Genomic DNA, 16,976 nt, shown 5'->3' on the forward strand with positions numbered 1-16,976 from the left:
ACTCAATCGGATACAACTGAATTTACCTGAAAGAACTTGATAAGAACTTATTGATTGGAATACTGTAGGAACCTACTAAGACCATTTAGATAAATTTAATAGAATCCTATTGAATCTATGTTTGAGTTACCGACCTATTAATTGAAACTTCATTTGAATATATATATATTTTTTTGGTATTAAGATCTTCTAACGACTCCTAGATTAGGAGTTGAGGTTTCCATGATCATTCTTAACCTATTTTGCATGTTCTAAGAGCAACTCCAACACACTTTGGCTTGAGCTCTATATTATTTCCCAATTGTTATTTTATAGAGTCAGAACCCTTCACAAACACTCCAATGCACTTGGAGATTCTCTACTTTGAAATATTTTGGAGAGAAAAGAAAAATAAGAGAGTGAGTTTATCTTTCTTTACTTGTTGCAAGTAAAAAACAATGGTAATTATGAGATATTCCAATGTAACTGAATTTGTCGAGAGTCCTTTTAGTTAGTATGGTTGGAGTGTAAACCCCTTAAATAGGCATAATGACTCTTCATAATAAAATGGTTATCATATATATCTATCAAAATATGCCTATTTGTGTTGGAGTTGTTTCGAGGGTATTGCTTATTGTACCATGAAATCCTTGCTGAAACCTTACTTGAAACTTACATAAATGCAAAGAAGAAAAAGAATGAAAAAGATGGAGAGTCGAATAAGAGATTGAGAGAGAAGAAGAGACTGAATGAGATTCGATTAGGATGGTGAGTGTATGAGTAAAATTGGAACTACTCATTTCCCCCACTTTTTAGGTAGGTGGATAAAAACAATAAGTGGGTGCGACAAGTAAAAAGGTGGGTGCACGAAACTTCTTAAAAACCAATTTCTAATCGCTGTCATCGATGTCAATTTGCAACCGTGATTCTTATAGAAGTGATTCTAAGAGAAGGCGCAACTCACAACCGCGTTCTAACAAAATTAGAAAATCAAATTCCAGTTTGTTTGCCATTTGTAAAATAAATTTTTGAAAACTTTCTGGAGAAACCCCAAATTGACGCCTCTTTCGTTCTTACACGGAGCGATTTCTCTTTGTTTGATTCACTCTTTCAGTAATGGAGGCGCATCATGCATCTCTTGGTCGAAGAACGGTACCGATCTCATCATCATCAACATCATAATCCTCGTTTTCGTCTTTGATGTCTTCTGATTTATAAATTTTCTAATTCTGATTTATAAATTTGATGTCTTCTGATTTTTAAATTTTCCTCATTTAAATTATTTTCTAATTCTCAGTTGGAAGAAATCCGTCAAAAGAGAGCAGCTGAAAGATTAAGCAAAGCTTCTTCCGGACCAGATCTGCAGAACTCGACTCCGTACGGTCTGTCGATCTTCCTCTTAAAATCTACCCTAATTCTTTGTTATAAGAATTATTTTTTTTTTTATGTTTTTCGGTTTTAAACATTATTAATTTGTTTTGTGAATTATTATTATAGAGATGGCAAGATCAGAGAGCTCAAATCGACTCTCTGAGGTAAGATTTTTTCATCCTTGTTCATGATAAATCTTCTTGTTGCAAAAAATTTGATTTCGAGATTATCTGCTCTTCTTTGATAATTAGTCTAAAAATCACAACTTTTACCTTATGTTGAACACATAATTATATGTTATTTCAAGAGTCAAAAATATATATATATTATTTTCAGTATCGATTAAGTTTTGTTCAGAGAAAAATTGATAGTAAGCTGACTCTATTTGTCAATTTTTTGGCTACATTTGTTGGTGAGAATTTTTGTTAATTTGATTTCATTTTTCTGCTAAATCTATCACAGACGGATGTTAATGGATTAGTATCTCAAATTAAAGACCTTGAGAGAATGAACACAGAATTGGAAGAAGAAAACAAGAACTTAGTCTCAAAGGTATCGTTATCGGATCAAAGATGTTTCCTTTTAAACAATGAAGCAAGTTGGCAGTATTGTTTTATTTGCTATAAGAGTTTGCTGTATCTTCTTTCAGCTTCATGTGAAGGAGGTTGAGAATGACACACTGCAGAAGCGTTTAAACGATCTGGTAAATGCTTGGAATTCAATTTCATCTTTTGTTTTATCATCTCCTTTATATTTTGTATGCGAGTGACATTCTATCCAATTGGTAGCTTAGATTTTTTTTTCCGTCAAAGAAGTCCAAAGCATTGTCACCAAGTTGGGGTTCAGGAATAAGTTGGCAAGGGAAAAATTTGAAGAATATGGTAAAATCAGAAAAAAAAATTCATGAAAAAATCGAACTAGGGTTAGGACCATATACCATGTTTTACAATAACAAATCACCTAACCCTATATTAAATTACAACAAGTAACCATAGGTCTACTACACAATCAAGGTTTATATTGTTCAAATTATAAAAAGATGACAATCGTGAGTGTAAGTTAAGATTCTTCAATTGATCTAAATCAATGTCATCTCCATTTGTATCCTCATTATCCTACACTTCATCAATGGTCATCTTCCTTCTCTTACTAGTGCATTAAGGACATCTTTTATTTTTTTTCGATTTAATCACAAAATTGTGATTTAGTTGTGAAGTTCTTCAAAGTCGAGACTTAATGAAAAAGTCGCTATTAGATCGGTGAAGGAAAATATCACGATTTAATTGCGAAGTTTTCAGTAAGTCGCAGATTTTGGTGACTACACTCTGAAAGAATGTGGCTTTGATATGTTTACTTCTCTATTTATTTGCCCCATTCTCGGCATAATTGCAGGAACAAAACAGTTTACCATCACTAAGGAAAACTCTCAGGGATATCGCAATGGAAAAAGATGCAGCAGTTGTTGCAAGGGTGCAGAATCCTACTCTGTCTCTCTTTTAAAATTGCTTAAAATTTGCCACATTTGTTTGATTCTATGCATTATACACGAATTCTGATATTTTAGTATAGGAGGATCTCTCATCCCAGCTTCGAATGATTAAGAAACGTTTGAAGGAGGCGGAAGAGGAACAATACAGAGTAATGCAAATTATTTTTAGCCTTAATTTTTTTTAAATGAAGGTCATAGAGACGTTGTTGTTCTAATGGGTTTTATTCTTGCAGACTGAGGAACATGCGGCAGCCTTGAGAGCGGAATTGAATTCTCTACAACATCAAGCTATGATGGATCCACTTGGTGGCATGTCCTCTATGGGTATCTCACCAGATCATTTGCAAGTCATGGAAAAGGAGTTATCGAATTTGAAATCTGAGTTGCAGGTCAGAATTTGTTTATAATATTTTTGGACCGTCTTCGTGAGAATACTTTATTTATGGGTTTCTTATCGTTGATCAAAATAATAGCAAGAGTCAATGTTGAGGCAAGAGGAGCGACAAAGATTAACAGAGGAGCAAGCTCGAACATCTGCCCTTATGGCTGATAAGAAAGAGCTGGAAGAAAGGCTTGCAACTTTATCCAAAAAGACCTTAGGTAGTTCTCATAGAGTACACGAATAAATCTTTTGAATATCTTGTATGCTATCATTTTAAACTTAAAACTTTAGAAGCCATTTTTTCCGGATGATTTTGTTCCACTAATTGTGGCTCTATTTTTTTTTTTTTTAATGATGCAGAAGCCTCAGAAGAAGCTGCTAGCAAGGCATTTTCAATGGTGAGAAGTTGATGCCCACTTGCAGACTTGGTACACATTGTTGTAGAACTTTGTACACATTCATTGTTGTAGAACTTCCAGTTGACTGGCCACCCTTGGATTCAATGTGTCACTAGAGCACTCTGATTGGATATGTTAGGTTAACAAAATTACAATAAATGATGCATAATGAGTTCATTACTTGGATGTTTACTATTTCTGGTTGACATTTTTTGGGCACATGGATACAAGGGGTGGCCAACCGGATGTATTGGATTGTTTAGCTTGTGCACATGCACGATAGGAAGCCATAATAACCATAACGACCCAGGGCTATCTCCTCACTTCTCTTTCTTTGATGTCCCTTTTCATGTTTACTCCATGGTACTTTATCGTGGAGTAATAAATTGGTATGTTCTAATATATGTAAGTTGTGACACTGATGTAGCTGGAAATGCTAGTATATCTAGAGGTTCATGTTTGCTTGTTACAACATCTTTGCAGGAAGACAAGGAGAAACTTGAGAAACAATTGCATGATATGGCAGTGATGGTTGAGAGACTGGAAATTAGCCGCCAAAAACTTCTGATGGAGGTACCATTTATGCTCATTTGGGCATCTTGAGTTACCTGATTAGGAAATGCAAATTGCTATACTAAGGCGCATTTATTTCATTATCTTGGTGACAGATTGACTCTCAGTCTTCGGAGATAGAGAGGCTTTTTGAAGAAAATTCTAATCTCTCGGCCTCATATGAAGATATGGTGGGAGTAGTGGGCCATTGGGAGAATCAGGTATGTCTCAGGCATGAAGTAGACAAGATGTTTGCTTGCAATTAAATCTATATCTTTTGTTATTTGCCCATGTATATTCAGACCCTCTGTTGCCTTGGTCCATTATTGCAGTTTAGGAACTGGCATATGCCTAGATCCTGTGCTTCTCGTTGTTATAAAGAAATCTAATTGGCATATCATATAGACAATAGGACTTGTCTTCTAATGAGATTCCAGTTATGGGCACTCGTTGTCAGGTTCTGATCCACCATCTTGTATTATCCTGATTGATTTGGTCAGATGATTGTGACTAGCTATTCATTTCAACTCCTTGAATGCCAGAAGAATATGACTGATGGAATAAAGAGGAAAAAAACTAGCATGCATTCCAATTGGGTCATTCTTCAATATATCTTGCAATGTATATGATTGCACATAATGGTCCTTTCTTGCCTGCTTAAAAGCTCAATTGTGTAGTCAATTAAGTTGCATTAGTTTTCTTTGGGCATTGGAAGATTTTGCATTCCAGAACCTTTTTTGTTTTTTTGAATAAGAAAAAAGGTTGTGGGGTTTGGATCTTATCTGTTGTAGTACCATGCACAGATTTTACCAACTATCCGAGTTGGTACCTAAGTCATAACTTTTACATGTTTGGAATTACTACATAATAAAATGAAATTCAAAGTACATTTTGAATTGACTGTAAGAATGATGCCAACGACTCAATGTACCGTAGGTCAATATGCAGAGGTGATTGCGCCTTCTTTCAGTTGTTCCACCTAGTGAAATAGACTTGTTTGGATTATTGCATAATCTTAACCATCTGCTCTGGTGTTTGTTCCCCTTTTTTCGTGGTTCTCACCCAGAAATATAGGACAGGCTTGATTGGATTACTGGATGTTAAATTTTCTTAAGCTACTTACAAGTTATAAGAAATAAAAAAAATAAAATTCTTGATCTGTTCACTACGTTTTACTTATGGCCCAAAAGAATCTTAGGAAGGTGGTCTGGATCATTGTACAAGATTGCTTTTTGTCTTGGGAGGTCGCCTTGGTGAGAGTGATACCCATTGCATGCGGTTAGTAGGTACTGAACCCCCAACATATTTTCTGGATGGTCTACATGGCAAGTGCATCTGAATTGTATTTTGTAAACATATGTATTAATGACAGACATTTAGGATTTTCACTATGCTGCACATGTATCAACATCCGACCGCACCTGGACACTTCCTAACAAGTTAATCCTTATTTAATGGTTTTCTATAGAAATAATTTCTAAAGGAGGGTTGGTATAAATCATCTTCTATACTCTATATATATAAATCATCTACTAATTGTTAAATATAATAAGTGGTTTGATACCTAGAATCTTTTATTATGGTACACAGTAATGTTTTCCTTTACTGTTCATATATTTCTTTCAGTATTTTTATTTACAAAAACTAATGAGTTCAGTATGGTTAAAATATTATATTATAGTAATTGAGTATGGACACAACTGCGTTTTGGGGCTTTTGAGAGGCGCTGTGTTTTATATGTATCTGTGCTGGAGACTGACACACGTCCGTGTCCTTATCATCTAGTTGTTAACAGATTAAAAAAATGGGACCAAATTGATTGAGGGCCAATCAAACTAAGAGGTTATCCTGAAGAAGTCCAGTCAAATAAGGCATGAATCACACTTATCAAAAAAAAAATAAGGCATGAATCACATGCTCATATTTATTTGCCTTTTTTTTTTCTGGGTTGTGTGCTTCAACCAATCATTTTGAGAATGTTTATTTTGATTGATTGCTATTAATTCAACTGTAACAGTTTTAATTGCCAATCACTTATAAATTATAATGGGATTGTTGGTAAGGATGCACAACACTTGCACATCTCTGCATATGTCTGTTTCCGTGTTAAGACAACATGGGGGTTTACTGACATTAGAAAGCACAAGAAAGAGAACATCGAAAGGATCAATTCTCAAAATAAGCAACTAAGAGGAAATTGAAGACTGAAGTAAGAGGCATAGTAACTCATAATTAACAGATCTTTTTTCTCACTTTTATGTCTTTAAGCAACAAATAATGATTCAAGTGAAGTATTTAAAATCTTTTGAAAGGGAAATCTTCATCTATCAAAGTTTTGATGGGCTGATTACCTTTCATCTTTTACCATCTTATGAACTTGAGATCAGGACATGGCTCCGATTTTTAGATTTAGATCCATTGAAGCCACACTACAAATGATGGAGTGCTACCTGGTTAAACCTAGAACCACTTATATTGCTTCTATGCCATCCTGGATGAGCAACTCTGCTTGCATTGCAAAGTTTAGTTATTTCTGTTCAGGCTCAATTTTGTTTCTTTTATTGATTTGACATGTCTATGTTGGTGCTGTAATATTCAGTACTTACAATTTGCCCAACACATGAAACATGCAGGTGAAAGATTGCCTTAAGCAGAATGAGGAGCTCCGTGGCTTGCTGGATAAGTTGAGAAATGAACAGATTAACATGCTGCCTTTAAATGATAAGGATGTTGATTCAGGATTATTGAAAGCTGGGGAAGATAGTGGAAACATGTCAGATGCCAAGACCAATACAGCTGAAAATCTATTACTAAAGGTCAGTTCTTGGATCAAAATAAAACGAGTAGTTGTCCTTTGTTATATTTTATTATTTTAAATGAAAAATGGATTTTAGTTGTTGGATTGGTTTCTCACATTTTGATTCACTGTCCATTTATTCGTGAACTCTGGGTTCATTTCTTGGGCCTCTTTAATTGCTCTTGGGTGTTTCCATTTTCGGTCTTGTCTCTTTTCCAAGAGTGGAACCATAATGTCTTCTCGGGTAGGGAAAGGTACCTTTGGTCCATTACCCCTTTTGCTGTATGCTTGGTATTATGGTTAGAAAGAAATCGAAGAGTATTCAATGGGATTGCTTTGGAATTCCAAGATGTAATTTTGGAAGTAATAGGCTTTCTGTTCTTTTGGAGCAAATTGGGATCCGACTTCGAAGGGGTGGTTTTTGAAGATTTTGTGTTTAGATGAGAATCTTTATGCCCAAACTAGAATTGTCATTGTTTTAATTACTTTGTATTTATCTCTTGTATTGTGGCCGGTTATCTTGACCAGTCATTCTATTTTAATATAATTGATCTGCTTATCAAAAAAAAGATGGATCCCCCCACCTGCACCTGCAGATGTTTGAATGAAAATATAAGGGTGGAGGCCTGGGGTGTGGGCTCAGTTGATCACTTACTTGGTTTGAATCCGCATAGAGAAAGACCCAAACACACATAAAATGCATATGGGACATGGGACTTCAAATGATAATTACTTGTGTGCATACGTGAGTTCTTTTCAATGATTTGGCTTTCCATCTCACTTGTATCATAATCTCAATGGGACACAATAATTTCAAGTTTGGCTTTACATCTCGTTTGTGAAATAAATCCGTTTCGAAAGGATCTGTATCCCATATTTCCATCCCTCGAAAAGTTTCTCAACATGTTCACTGCCACTGATCACTGCTTTCCAATTACTCAAAGAGGTATATGGTGCGTCATTCAGCTCCTCTCATTTTAATGCCCATCATTGAGATCCTACATGTGAGACCTTTCACATCAACTTAACCACCTTATGCATCACATTGTTTTGAACTCGAATGATAAACAACAAATGCTCCAGATTAATGCCCAAGATCAGGATAATAGGGATGGTCAAGCCAATCTTAGACCATTGATTGCTGGGTCCTAATCATGCAAAGGTTTCCCATGCAATGGCATAACTAATGGAGACGTGTTCAGTGTTCCAACCAACATCAATATAATCTTTCCTATTAACTCTGAAAGATTTGAAATAAGTTTTATTTACAAGACCCTTTTGCGTGGGAATTTTTAATGCAGGGGCAACTTGCAAAGGAACAGAGCCGAGCAGAACAACTTTCCGCCGAGGTCATGAAGCTTTCGGTTCAACTTCAATACTCTGTTCAAGCATATCAGAGTCTTGCACGCCTGTAAAATTTTCTAGAGAGCTATTTTCTTCTTGTTCTATTCTATGTTTCACATCTGTTAAAGATCCATGCAAGTAGGAAAGCTGGTTTTCTTACTTCTTCCATTTCACAATGAATATTGCAGCTACAAACCTGTGCTTCGGAACATCGAAAGTGGTCTCATCAAAATGAAGCAAGATGGCTCTGTGGTGGTGCAGTGAATACAGAAATATAACACCCCGTTAAAGATTATAGGTTATGTCGTCCCTTGTGGGATCATCTCCATATTGCCGTTCATGTGGAATCACTACCGATGCATTATCGGTGATGGCTTATTGCCAATGTTCAATTATAATGTATAATTTTAAGGGAGAGCCTCTTTATCATATCCACAAGTCATAGTAATCACAATGTTCCAATTCTTGTACCTAATTTGTTTTGTTCTTTTTATTTGGTGGACCTCCCACATTGTATATCAGGCTGACTGCAAAATTCTATAGAATGGATTTTTATTGATTTTCATCGAAAGCTTTATTAGTCATGATCATTCATGGTATTTATGATCGACTTCATCCTTGTTACTTTGGACTGATCATCATGGGGCTTTAGGCCATTTTACTTAATCTATAAGAGAAGACTGAAGTCGAGGAACTTGTTGCTCTAGCATTCCTCAGCCAGAGCATGTTGGGTGTTTGACGAGAAGTCTGACAGAAGTGTTGTTTCTTGGACTGCTATAATCGTTTGTTGTGTGAAAAATGGGTGAACATTTGTAGAGATTGAGAGTTGGGTATTGGAAATCTAGGATTTTGGGTTGGGAAATCAACGGGTGAGGAATTAATCTCTGGTTTGTGTTCATGCATTGGGATGTCACTGAATATCATGACTTTTTGTAAGTGATTCCGGAAGTTGCAGTCATGTAAGGTTTGTCCATGAGTTGAAGAAAATTTTAATGAAGCCTTCTGTCACGATATTACATTCAACATGCTTAAGGCCCATTTAACACAAGCAATCACCCTCCTAAATGTTTGAGTAAAGACATCAAAGAAACGAAACAGCACACTTAAGAATTTGAAAGAAAATTGTGTTGACCACAAGTTTTTGGATGAATCTTTTTATCATGTTACCTTCAAATTTTCTTTAATTAATCCTTTAAATTACAAAAATACCTTCGCAATATATTAAATGGTAAAATATTATATAACATGCCATTTCTTATTTAATTTTTTTTTTTAAATAATCCTTTAAATTAATAATAAAAACTAATTTTACAAAAATCCTATTTTTATAATACATGTGAGTTTGCACGTGCCACCTGCTAGTTCCTTAAAATTATTTTTTTGTATTCAAAACATATTAAATTTGAATATATTTCAAAATTTTAGGTTTTTAATACTAATTTGGGTGTTTTAATTAATAAAGTGTATTGCGGGTATTTTATCAACAAAAGTTAGATGGAAGTTTTAAAAGATCCTTCAAAGGGTAACATTTCTAAAATTGGGCTTTAAATGGTACATATTTCAACACTAGAGACTTAATGGTTGGTGTTTTTCAAAATTTAGTTTTAATAGTCATTTTTTCAATATTATATTAGACTAGTTTTCATATATCTTGATTGATGTAATCTCTTTAAATACTCTATTAAGGTTTATGCAATATTTATCAAAAAATATTCTCAATAAAATCAGTTTTCTTCATGGTATTAGAAACTAAGCTCTACTAAGAGCTTGATCTTGGTGTCTCTTTCTTCGACTATAGCTCCATCGTCATTGTTGTGTCATCGTAGGATTTGAATCTCTTTTATTTTCTCCTTTGTTATTATTCTAGGGGTTTTTTTTTTATCAATAAAAATCACACCTCTTTCTCTATTTCTACAAATCTGTCAATTCACATATTTATGTTACATGATTTCATTTTTTTCTATCTAAATTCTTTCCAACGAGAGTTCTTTTGATTAAATCGCACAGTCCTACTTTTTTTACTTTTTGGAGAGATCAGGGCAAATTTGATTTAATAAGCCATCGGCTTAGACAGATTCAATAAGAGCGAGATGCGATCGTGATAGACTTCACGGACAGACAGTGACTACCAACAAGCACTATTGGTACTTCAACGATCAATAAACATATCCGTTAATGAGATCACACAATTATTCAATAAAATCAATTACATATTCCTTCTTTTAAGGGATCATGCAATTATAGGAGGATGTTAGAGAAGAAAATGCATTGTATTAAGGTGCATGAGATTCACTTTATTAGTGTCAGTGTATCTCATCACAAATGGAAGGTTTTGATGGAGGATATTCTAAAATATTTATTGGTATTTAGAATATATCAATTAGGATATTCTAGAATATTATAGTAGGCTAGTTTCCACATATCTTGGTTGATGTAATCTTTATAAGTACTCTATTAGGATTAGTGTAATATTCATCTAAAAATTATCAATAAAGTGAACCATAGATACTTCTTTACTGAGATACAGGAGTGAAAAGCATTTATGATTCCTTGTGCACCTCCACATCAGTAAAGTGTGAATCGATGTGAATTTTAAAGTCACTCCAACACGACTCTTGCCAATTTGGTAATCCATTTGAGCTCAACAATCCTTTGTAAGATATGAAATCTTACTAAGGAAAGTATCTTTTTCTCCTTTGACAATGGTATTTTGTGAGAGACTAGCTAAAGTGATTGAAATACCATTGCATTTAACCTCTTGCTCAAAAACTTTGATTTTTCCCCACAAAACCCCTTTTTTTTATTTTTTACTTTGGGTTCTGAAGACAAGATCACCACATTAAAATCTCCGCAATATTTGATTAATTACTCGATGTTTTGCACAATTTTTCTTGTTATTCCAAATCTCTGAGAAGAAATCAAAAAAAAAAAAAAAAAAAAAAAAATCATCTAGAATTCCTTCGCCAAGCAAATCAAGGGTTGGGAAGAGTATGGGTTATTAGGGGAAAATCAAACTCTTGCCCAATGTATTAAAGTTTTAACCTAGAAGATTGAAGAAGTTGAAGACCAAGGGCTTTGGGAAAGAAAAAGGATAAAAAAAAAAGGTGCACATTTATTACCAAAATTTTAAATTAACGTGATGTACCTAGATTGTAGGTAGTCATTTTTTTTTTTTTTTTATGACCTCACCCCAAATCTTCTTTCTTTTGCTTACTCATCTCTCATATGTTCCTATTATAGTACAAATTGCTATTTTTAAAATTTAATTACTTCACCTCTCTTAAAGAGAAACGTTTGTAAAAAAGTTCTCTCACACAGTAAGGGTGTGTTTGGAAACCTCCAGTTGAGTGTGAGGGTTGTACATTCAACCGTTCAACTCTTACGAGTTCAACTTTCGAAAGTTGATTGGGAGATTTAAGAAAACTTTCATGTTTGGTTGCTCAAACTCATGGCACACTCAATTGACTCTCTTGACCTGACAAGTTCAAGAGTCATCTATATGTCTCAAGATACATGGTTCTTTCGGGATTCATTTTTTATTTATTTATTTATGGAGAAATACAATTTTATATCCCGAGGCATACATATTTACAGTTCTCGAATTTGTTAGGAGGGTCGAGTGAGTGTGCCACGTGGTGGTACTCAAATTATCACGATTCTAATATTTTTTTATCATGGTTGAGTGGAAACAAAGGGATGTGTCCCATGAACTTTTTCTCCCCTAACATACAAAAAGTTTGAACGTTTGACCTACTCATCATGACTACTTTATTCTAATACGCCAAAAGAAAATTCCAAAAAAAAAAAAAATGCTTAAATCAAATCAAAGTAAAGATAATTATCTATTCATTTGATTTAAGTATATATATATATATATATATATATATATATATATGGGGGCGTTCAATGGCCAACTTTTTAGCAAACTTTTTGGCAAAACATTTTTCAAAACATGAGTTAGAGGTTTTGGAATGGGCTGATTTTTGGTGAGGATGATCTCTACGGTGAGGTGATCATCATCACCAAAAATCAGCCCATTCTAAAACTTCTAATCCCATCAAAAATAGTTTACAAAAAATTGATGGTCCACGATTTTTTAGCTTGTAAACATGGGTTAGAAGTTTTGGAATGGGCTGATTTTTGGTGAGGATGATCTCCTCACCGTAGAGATCATCCTCACCAAAAATCAGCCCATTCCAAAACTTCTAACTCATGTTTTGAAAAATGTTTTGCCAAAAAGTTTGCCATTGAACGCTACCCATATATATCTATATATATATATATATATGGTCGGATTTTGTTTCTTTTAGTATTCATAGAAGTAGAAAAGACTTACTAAACCCATTTAAGGGATTAGGTCCATCATGACTTGGTCAAACATTCAAACCTTTTTGTATGTACCTGTTAAGGAAGAAAATTTTTTTTGAACCAAATCACAGGTTTCCAACGGATCAATACCGTTTGTTTGATGAAGATTTTCAAATGTTGTTTGAGGCTTCAACCGATTTTTTATTTATATTTTATTTATAAATCTCTTTAAAATAATTTTCTAAAACAAAATAACTTTTCCTAAACGAAACAAAGTAAGAACAAGTCAAAGTCAATGTTTAACGACTTTGACTGTTTAACGACTTTGACTGCAATGCTAATTGGAATATTTCACCATTAAGACTTGACATGACAACCCCTCATAATAGGGCAGTGCTGAAGTGACATTAAAAACGACATTGGTTCTGATGTGGATGTGTGTACTGAGTGATAGATGCTTTTAATTGAGATACGAGTATGATTATGTGTGCCGTCCAAATCAGTAATGTGTGAATCGATGTCATTTTTAATGTCACTCCAGAACGACTCTTCTCCTCTTAAATCTCAGCCATACTCGACCAGAGAGAGAGGAGGATTTTTGTAGTTGGGGGGGACCCATCTGCCTTACCACTAAAGATGGCCTCAATGTCACTGAAGTTTCTAAAATTTCGTTAAATTCGCAGAATAGGACTAACAGATTAATTCGATAACTTCTTAATTCATCGGGAAATATGGTAAAATTTACTCTTTAACCTTAAATTCTATGTTGTACAACATTCAAATCTCAAAAACAAGATAAGATATGGGGTTGAATTATATGAATTTTGGAAAGAAATTCAAATATATCATTTTATGTTTCTTGAAACTTTTCCTCTTTTTTTTACGAAATTTCTACGAATTTATCCAAATTGATCGAATTGAAACCCCATCAAACAAACAAATCTTAACTTTGTTACTATGTCAACAGGCCCTCAAAATATTCACCAAACCTCAAGGCGTACGCCTAAATTACATGTAAAAAACTCAGTATTGAGAAAAGTCTCGCAACTCTTTGAAAAGAGAAGCTTATGAACATGGGGGGAGAGAGAGAGTCCCTCACTCATGTCTCTAAATTGTCATTTTGTTTGGGATTGGTCTTCTAGTAATACTAAATTGTTGTTTAAAGACATCTAGAAAATTAAACAAGAAGACCAGACAGATTCGAGGAAAAGATATCAACGACTTCAAACGCAAAGAAACAATTAAACAAATTTGATTGGAGAAAAAAGATTTGAAAACTATCTATATATAATATGCACATAGCAAACTTCTTCATCAAATCCCAACCCTTCTAAGGGTGTTTCATATATTTTCCTCTTCTTCAATTTCTTGATTACCAACAGAAGAACAGACTTCTCTAAACCAATCAAACCCAAAGCTCCAAATCCATCTCTCTAAAATTATGAGAAACCCATCTCTCTCTATAGTCCTTCCCTTCATTCTTCTCATCAGCCTCATTTGCTTTCACTCTTCCTTAGCATCTTCCAACCCTCAGAGTTCTTTGTATAGAGGCTCTTCTCTATCTGTTGAGGACAATGCAGACCTTCTCACCTCCCTAGACAAAACCTACACCTGTGGATTTTATAAGGTGGGCACAAATGCTTATTGTTTTTCAATTTGGTTCACCAATTCTGCTGACAAAACTGTTGTTTGGATGGGGAACCGAGACCAACCTGTAAACGGACGAGGCTCGAGAGTTTTATTGCGTGGGGACGGAGCCATGGTCCTAATGGACTTTAATGGCTCGACTGTTTGGTCCACCAACACTGTCAATATCAAGATCGATAGAGCTGAGCTCCTGAGCAACGGAAATCTCGTTCTAAAGGACTCAGATGGTAAAATTCAATGGGAAAGCTTTGATTCTCCTACTGATACTGTCCTCCCATTACAACCCATCACCAAGGACATGAAACTGATCTCTCAAAAGGCAAAGGGGGCATACTCGTCAGGTTATTTTAGCTTCTATTTTGATAATGATAATGTTTTGAAATTAATGTATGATGGGCCAGATATTTCTAGCGTGTATTGGCCAAATCCTGATTTTGCTATATATTTAACTGGTAGAACAACTTATAACAGCAGTAGATTCGCTTTTCTCAACGAAATGGGCAGGTTTTCATCCAGTGATCAACTAGATTTTAATGCTTCTGATATGGGTTTTGGGATTAAGAGAAGGTTAACTATGGATTACGATGGTAATCTTAGACTCTATAGCTTGAATGAGTTAAATGGATCATGGGTAATCTCATGGGAAGCTCTCCCACAGCAGTGCCGTGTACATGGTTCATGCGGAAGAAATGGAATTTGTGTTTATACTCCGAAACCCATGTGTTCATGCCCCCCAGGTTTCGAGAGGAGTGACCCAAGTGACTGGAACAAAGGTTGCATGCCTAAGTTCAAACGCACCTGCAACCAACTTCAGAAGTTTGCGGAGCTTCCCGAGACAGATTTCTATGGATTTGATCTGGAGTACCTTGAATCCGTGACACTAGAATTTTGTAGGAATCGTTGCTTGTATGATTGCTCTTGCGAGGCATTCAACTACAAGATAATGGGTGGGGGGTATTGTTACATAAAAAGTGCCCTTTTTAATGGGTACAAGAATGCCGATGCCAGAATATATTTGAAAATACCCAGAAATGTAGAAACACCCAACGTAACTGTTCTTGAAGGATTTGAGCCTACCTGCAATTCTAGTGAAGTTGTACCTGACATGGGTTCTTCCGTTACATTTTTAACTGCTAGTTCAAGGACTAAATGGAATTATCTCTATTGGTTTGTTTTAGCCATTGGAGTGATTGAGTTCCTCTTTATTACTTTGGGTTGGTGGTTCCTTTACAGGAGACAAAGCGAGCGGAGATCACCAGAGGATGGATATCGTGTAATGTTCAATCAGTTCAGGAAGTTCACTTATGCTGAGTTAAAGAAGGCAACCAAACAATTCAAGGAAGAGCTTGGTAGGGGGGGCTCTGGGGCTGTTTATAAAGGAGTTTTGGTGGATGATAGAGTGGTGGCGGTGAAGAAACTTGGAGATGTGATCCAAGGAGAAGAAGAGTTTTGGGCTGAAGTGAGCACAATAGGGAGAATAAACCAAATGAACCTAGTGAGAATGTGGGGTTTCTGTTCTGAGGGGGTTCACAGGCTCTTGGTTTATGAGTACTTAGAGAACCGGTCACTGGACAAGCATTTGTTCTACAACATCGTCAGCAGCACCAGCAGTAGCACCAATAGTAGCAGTAGCAGTGGCAGCGACGGTATTGTTGTTCGTTTGCTTGGATGGAAGGAGAGGTTTAAAATTGCATTAGGGGCAGCCAAGGGTCTTGCCTATCTTCACCATGAGTGTCTAGAGTGGGTTATCCACTGTGATGTGAAGCCTGAAAACATACTTCTAGACTTCGATTTTGAACCGAAGATTGCAGATTTTGGTCTGGCAAAGTTGTCTCAGAGAGGTAGGTCTGGTTCTGAGTTTTCTCGGATCAGAGGAACAAAAGGGTATATGGCTCCAGAGTGGGCCATGAATCTTCCTATTACAGCTAAGGTAGATGTTTATAGCTTTGGGGTTGTACTTCTAGAGATTGTGAAGGGCATTCGGCTTTCGAATTGGGTGGTGGAGGATGGCACAGAGGATACAGAGCTAAGGAGGTTTGTTAGAGTAATGACGAGAAAAATTGACAATGGAGAAGAATCTTGGATTGAGGATATAATGGATCCAAGATTGAATGGGCAGTTCAACTTGAGCCAGGCAGCAACAATGGTAATGATAGGCATCTCCTGTGTGGAAGACGACAGAAATAAGAGACCGACCATGGCTTCGGTAGTCCAAGCTCTTCTAGAAGTTGAAGATGAATACAAAGTCCATATTCCACAGATGTTGTAATTCCTGAGTCAGATACGGATCCATCCTTATATCCACCTAGATTCAAATGATATATTATTTTGTAAGTTATATTTAAAAATTTTTAAGATATTTTTTACAACCAATAAATGTTAGGCACAATTGTTAAGGCCTACCTCAATAAAGGAAGAGGTCTCAAGTCCAAATCACACCTTTAATGATATTTATTGAAATAATTTTGAGTGAATCGAAATTATCTGATCGACCTTAATCAATTTTAGATCGGGTCAGATCCAAATATGAATTTAACTTGAGCCTTTATAAAAAATTTGGATATGAATATACCGGCACCTTCCTAAATTTATAAATTTACTACCATGAAAATGTGTTGACACGTATCTTGGAAAAAGGAAGAATCGAAAACATTAAATAGGATGCACGGAAAGACCTTCTCACTCAATAAGTCTACCAAAGATATATAA

General features: G+C 35.3%; 2 protein-coding genes across 2 annotated transcripts; both read left to right on the forward strand.

Annotated features, from left to right (window-relative positions):
• Window positions 1-896: 896 nt before the first annotated feature.
• LOC147386069 (uncharacterized) lies at window positions 897-8,877 on the forward strand. Its single transcript, XM_086424226.1, has 15 exons — window positions 897-1,131; window positions 1,277-1,361; window positions 1,477-1,514; window positions 1,813-1,902; window positions 2,000-2,053; window positions 2,743-2,820; window positions 2,920-2,988; window positions 3,073-3,228; window positions 3,313-3,439; window positions 3,582-3,619; window positions 4,103-4,192; window positions 4,288-4,392; window positions 6,805-6,987; window positions 8,270-8,379; window positions 8,501-8,877. Exons 1-15 carry the CDS (start codon window positions 1,096-1,098, stop codon window positions 8,574-8,576), a joined length of 1,335 nt encoding a protein of 444 aa, XP_086280352.1. The 5' UTR covers window positions 897-1,095; the 3' UTR covers window positions 8,577-8,877.
• A 4,938-nt stretch (window positions 8,878-13,815) lies between these two features.
• Window positions 13,816-16,698, forward strand: LOC147386070 (putative receptor protein kinase ZmPK1). The gene has a single exon (XM_086424205.1). The coding sequence runs from the start codon at window positions 14,062-14,064 to the stop codon at window positions 16,534-16,536; it is 2,475 nt and encodes an 824-aa protein (XP_086280331.1). The 5' UTR covers window positions 13,816-14,061; the 3' UTR covers window positions 16,537-16,698.
• The last annotated feature ends 278 nt before the right edge of the window (window positions 16,699-16,976 follow it).

This window comes from Akebia trifoliata, chromosome 14, assembly GCF_017979445.1.
Source record: "Akebia trifoliata isolate Shusen 1 chromosome 14, ASM1797944v1, whole genome shotgun sequence".
Taxonomy (NCBI): domain Eukaryota; kingdom Viridiplantae; phylum Streptophyta; class Magnoliopsida; order Ranunculales; family Lardizabalaceae; genus Akebia; species Akebia trifoliata.